This window comes from Desarmillaria tabescens (genome assembly GCF_030435595.1).
Source record: "Desarmillaria tabescens strain CCBAS 213 chromosome Unknown EV420scaffold_50, whole genome shotgun sequence".
NCBI lineage: Eukaryota > Fungi > Basidiomycota > Agaricomycetes > Agaricales > Physalacriaceae > Desarmillaria > Desarmillaria tabescens.
In genome coordinates this window covers 84,325-90,324 of record NW_026848349.1, presented here as the reverse complement: position 1 = coordinate 90,324, position 6,000 = coordinate 84,325, and the positions used below count along the sequence as shown (strand labels likewise).

Sequence of the window (6,000 nt, the reverse complement as noted above, 5' to 3'; positions counted from 1 at the left end):
CCAACCATGCTATCAGGAGGACCTCACACCAGATGTACCTTTATTATTAACACACAAGTTTTACATGCTGTTGATCTGGATGGAGTTCTAACACTAGAGTATCATTTAGGCATTGTTGGATAGGAAGAAGATGATGAGAACCTTTTTGTAGCATTGCTGCTCCCACCATCATCACCATACACTCTCGAAGGTTCTGAAGATCCATTGCCATCAATGCCTACCCACACTGTTCCTGCAAACACAATGTCATATCAATTTGTTCATTTTAATCCACTGAAAACTCCATTATCTGCAGATGAATCACTCTCTTCAGTTCCAGGATCACTGGTGTCAGATGTGCAAAGTCTCTCATCATCTGATTCTTCAGGCTTGCCATCATCTGTGAGAGATAGTACTGGTTGAAATGCTGACAATGTATGGTCCTTTTATATTCAGGAAGGTGATAGCCATGTGTGTAAGCTGTGTCAGTGAGTAGTTGGTACTTTCTCTTATATGCTTACTTTCTCATCTGGTCATTAATGCAGGTGACAAACATAAGAAGAATGGTAAAGATAAGATATACAGTGTCAAAACTGGTATGACAGGCCTGCAATATCACCTCATCAAGGATCACTTGCAGCTCTGGGTTTCTGCATGTGACAAAATGGGAGTATTGGTCAAAGGAGCTGGGATTAAAGCTGCTGAAAGGTTCCACTGTCAGAATGGTACTGCCAGACTCACAGAGGAACCATTACCTGCTGATTCTTTTGTCATTCTGGAGTACTCCCATGATGCATTTGTTGATGCAATCATTGAATGGATAATTGTGGATGATTAGGTATGTACTTTCTCTTCATGGATGCTTTCAATCTCTTGAACAGTAACTCTCAGTCTATCAAATTGATTGAATGCCCACAGCTATGATGAATCTTTCTTATGCTCTGGGAAGAACTTAATGACTATGATATTCCTCATCACACATACATTTGGAAGTGTGTGATTGAGACATGGGAGAAGTACATAGCCACACTTAAAGGAGAGATAGAGGTGAGTGTATTTCTATGCTTTAATACACATGTTTCTCACTCATTTAATTGTAGTCATCCCTTGGCCAAATCTCAATAACAATGGACCTATCCACTGATCTCAACCTCATCAATTTTATGGCAGTTACAGCACACTGGATGGAAGCGATTGGGATCAATGCAGATGGTCTGACAATAATATGTCTCCACTCTGATCTCATTGGGTATTGCAGGGTTCCTGGTTGCCATGAGAGCAAACATTTAGCAGTAGCTTTCCTTTATATCACCAACCATGTTGGAATCACAAGTAGACTTCCAAACCATTAATTGAAGGTCTGTATTTTTAATTGCTGACTTGGAATATCATTTATACATGAATACACCAGCTGGGCTGGATTACAATGGACAATGCTGGAAATAATGAAATATTCATGGTGTTTCTCCAGCATGACCTTCAGCATTGAAGATATGTATTTGTTGCTACAGAGCAAAGAATATGGTGTGGTTGTTTGTTTCTATTTCAAATTTGAGTTGCTAAAATATTCCTATATCAGAGGTTTTGCACATATTGTTAATCTTGCCTGCAAGGATGTTATATCAGTGGTAACAGCATTAGATGCAGTCTTACTCTCAGGTTAGCTTTACCTATCAGTGTATTCCTTGCTTTCTCAAACCTGTTTTAGAACATCTTGACATTGTCCAGGATCCAATATTGACTATAAGAGCATTAATTCGTGTGATAAGTCGGGATCAATTGCTTAGAATTTTTTTATTGAATATAATTATAGATCTGTGTTTCTTCATTGCAACAACACAGCTTTGCCTGTGTTCTCAAGTCACTTGACATCAAGGTTCTTCAGCCTCTTCTGGATGTCAATGTTTGCTGGTCATCAATGGACATTATGATAGAATGGGCAATTTTATTATGTGAGGTGAATCCTCTCTCAGAATTGTTACTGAAGTCTGATATGCTAATCCATGTCAGGGTATCGAGAAGTTTCTAGAGAACAAGGATTTTGCAGAACTCTGAAAGCACCAGTTATCTAACAATGAATGGAAGGCCTTGAATATCATTCATCAAATTTTGGTGGTATATTTTATCACTGTTGATCACTGTTACTCTCTGAATTGTAGCATCTCAGGTACCACATGCATTTCAACAGAAGCTTTTTGCAGATAAGACACTAACTCTTACATTGGCAATACCCAGCTTCCAAAGAATGATGCAACTGTGGGAAGATCTCAAGATCAAATTTCCTGAGACTGCACCAGCCATTCAAGATAGTCTTAAGAAACTGAAGACCTACCAAGACCATACAGAGGTGGTACCAGCATACACCTTAGCAACAAGTAGGTTGATTTAGCATTATTCCACTCTTATGACACTGACATCAGCTTCTTAGTTCTCAATCCAAACACTAAGCTATGTTGGTTCAACTGATATGCCCCTGAGGATGAAGCTGACACCAAATCTTTTTATGGATAAGGTCTTTCATGAATTATTTGCTCATTCCCATCTCATTCTTTTTTATTGTGATCTAGCTTCATGAATATCATCATATTTCTGCTGTGCCACCTACTCCTGCTGGCCTGCAGGCTAAGGGTCATACCAATTGGGCAAATGATCTTCTCAGTGATAATCTATTTGATACAGCTGTTTATCCACAAAGCCTTGAAGCCAAAGTACAGGTCTATCTCTCTGATGTAAAGTGTGGCAATGACATGGTCAAGTACTGGCAGGTATGTTTACTATTGTGATGTGTTTGAGTTGTGTATTCATGTCAGAGTAAGATGATCAAAAAGTATATCTGACCATATTTGTGATGGCTATAGATATTCTACCCATTCAAGGTACCTCAGTTCCATGTGAATGAATTTTTTTGTCAGGAAAGGAGATGGCAACAGCTCAGTGCAACCAAATATCACCTGATCTGATGGAAGCATTACAGATGGTGAAGTATGCTTTTAAGCACAGTTATTCTCTTGATTTTATGCATGGTATGTCTAAGGATGAAGAGATAGCAGCTTTGGAGGCAACAATGACTGCTGAAGATGATGTATCAGAGGATGCAACAGCATTTATTGAGCAGCTGCACTGATATGCTGTCTATGCATTCACACCTAGATTTTATGATTTTATAACAATACTATCACATGTCTATCCTATACTATTTAAATAACAAGGGCTATAGTTGAGGTTTCGAACTGATAGTTGAGTTAGGACTTAGGAATGACACCAATAGTGGGTCAGACCTACCAGCTGACCAGACTAGTGCCTCTTAACTAGTAAGACTCAGTAAAATATGGTCACTAGTAATGAGTGCAGCTGCTAGCACCCAAACAAGAAGGAAGAACCCACACAGACCTCAACCATTCAGTCACTAGTGGACCGATCTGGGCATGAATGCCTAAGTCAAGATAGCTAGTCACATGAGCACTTCAGATGGGACTTAGAAATGAATGAGTAAAGACATAACCCTTAGCCCAGATCTGGCTAGTGCGATCCAGATCTGAAATGATCGGGACTAGTATAGCCAAGGTGCGTTCTGATCATGATTGAGCAGTTGCTACAGGCACAGTGAAGAGGCTCTGTGCATGCCAAGCTTGAAATGCGATAGCGTAGACACACTAAACACACCCACTCTCACACTCACACACACAGAATCTCAGTAGTTCAGGGGAGATGTGCGATGCAAGCACACAATAACAGTAGAATTAAAAGATCTCTTGTGCTCTTCAAGATATAATAGCGTGCTAGCTCAAAAGAATTCTCTAAGTCCAAATACTTTTAGGACAGGAGGTGAGTGATATGTATCACTTGGCCTTGAGGCGAAAGTAATATTTCACAAGCCCACAAATGTCCCACAAGAACATACAACCCTCAATTGACATTGCGCACAACACACAGGTGGCCACAACCTGTCAAACAAATTACACACAACTTAAAGCTTCGCGCTCTAAGCAGAAAACACTTCAAAAACCTTTCATAGATCCACAGGGTTCAAAGCTATGCAATCCAGAGACACAGAAACACAGAAACACGTCCACAAGTCACAGGGTTTGAACCTATGCTACTTGGGAATAAACCAAAAACCCTCAAAGAGTATTGACAAGCCAAAGGGTTCGAACCTCTGCCACTTGCAACAACTCAGAATTCACAAACACGTTCCACAAACACAAATGCACATTCAAGTTATCACAATACAATATTTCTCTGAGTTGAGCACAATCAATTACTGTCCAGAATCAAGCTAGGCATCATGCATGAGCAAGGCATGCCTTGCGACCTCTCAAGCATTTCAAAATAATTCTAAATCCAATAATATTCTCTCACTCGAAGCTACAAACACAAGTCCTTTGGTTGCACACTAGGCTCTCTGCTTTGTGTCACAACTGCAGGGGTCCGAAAGCTTTCTACCTACTTCTAATTACCATGCTTTTATCTACAGCTGATTATATAAATAGAAATATCAAAAATAGATATGCTCTACCCCAGAGCCATTTCCTCTCCATGACACATCAATCGCATGGTCACTAATTAATATTCTGAGTCAATCATCCAAGTTAGTGCTCGGTAACATGCTGCTCATTCCACTTGGCAAGGTTTAGAGTTGCCACATCATGTGGAATATTTCTCCTAATTGGCTCCTTGTTTTTAATTCCTCTGCCATGCACATCGCTAGCAAGCTGGTATCTTTATTTGGCTGCTGCACCACCTTTTCTTAGTTCAATATTTCATTCTGGGTACAGGGTTTCTCTCATGTCAGCTGAAATCCTCTCAGGAGGCTCGGACTGGGTGGTCCTCAGTTCTGAATGATGTTTCTCAGTGATTGCCAGATCGGCAGGGTTCACGCATTATAAATCAATGTTGCGTGAAGCTCCATTAATATATTATCTTCTCAGTGTATTTTATTTGAGTGAAGCACTGCTGAGGGATGCATAGGGTGTGAGTTAGGCACTGTGACTTCACACTTAAATGACACCAGTGTGCCGTTCTAAGTCTAAGCCATGTGCTGCACTCAGATTATTTTATTATATGCTGCCTCTGCCTCAGTAGGTGCCACTCTATGCCGGCTATGCATTATAATATTACTTAGTGGGTTGACACATGCTTGAACTCATAGAATTCACAAAATTACACATATGCAAGCATTGCGTGTGTGTCAACAGTTGTCCAACTATTCATTTAGCCACATCACTAGTAGAGCATGGTGGGGCAAAGAGTACAGAAAAGACCCATACCAGAGTCCTTAGACCTGCTATCTGACAGAAAGACCAGTCTAGGCTGACTATTGCATGACTATTCACCCTTATTCATGACTAGCCAAGATATTCTTATCAATATTACTCCTATGAATCTACTTATATTTATCCTGTGCCTTTCTCTGCAGTATATAAGTAGTAGAAGGGCAGCCTAGCAAGCTAGGCAAGCCATCCCCAATATTGTGCCCACTAGTAGTGTCTAGTCCCCCAATAGAAGGCTTTTGTGCTTAACCTCAATGAAGTGTCTACTAGTCACTTAGTCACCTATAGTATTGAACAAATTGAAGTGTCTTAAAGTTGCTATTCTGCCTTGGAGTGACTCAGAGTATTTTGAAGTTAGTTAAAGTATTTGTTCTTAGGCCAAGAGTGCCACTAGTCAAGCCTAGGATGCTGCTAGTCAAGTGTAGACTGCTTGGTGATTTGTGTAGAGTAGTAGAGGGTTTTGGTATTGTGGTATTCATAGCCATTCACTAGCCTTTTGTCACTCACCATTACTGAGCACATCAGCACTCCAAAAAATAAATTGCCCCAATACATTTTCTAATTAGTAACTGAGCAGAGGGTTTTTCCATAGCCAAGCTCAAGCCAAGTGAAGCCATCAATCTTTTTGTATGGAATACAAGACTGGTACGCTCTATTTCAAATGGAGTGATGCGCAGAACCCCTGACACTGCTCCTTGCAGTATATAGATATGTTCCTATGCCTTTCATTAATTAACATTCTTTTCAAACC

At 40.2% G+C, this 6,000-nt stretch overlaps 2 protein-coding genes across 2 annotated transcripts; both read left to right on the top strand.

Moving 5' to 3' along the window:
• Positions 1 to 243: 243 nt before the first annotated feature.
• Positions 244 to 817, top strand: EV420DRAFT_1648418 (uncharacterized protein; the record flags this gene model as incomplete). The annotated part of the gene is made up of 3 exons (XM_060478162.1): positions 244 to 381; positions 436 to 454; positions 525 to 817. The coding sequence occupies 3 exons, from the start codon at positions 244 to 246 to the stop codon at positions 815 to 817; spliced, it is 450 nt and encodes a 149-aa protein (XP_060325421.1).
• Positions 818 to 915: 98 nt separating this feature from the next.
• On the top strand, positions 916 to 2,445 carry EV420DRAFT_1648417 (uncharacterized protein; the record flags this gene model as incomplete). Its single annotated transcript, XM_060478161.1, has 4 exons — positions 916 to 1,026; positions 1,080 to 1,228; positions 2,215 to 2,354; positions 2,408 to 2,445. 4 exons carry the CDS (start codon positions 916 to 918, stop codon positions 2,443 to 2,445), a joined length of 438 nt encoding a protein of 145 aa, XP_060325420.1.
• Between the last annotated feature and the right edge of the window lie 3,555 nt (positions 2,446 to 6,000).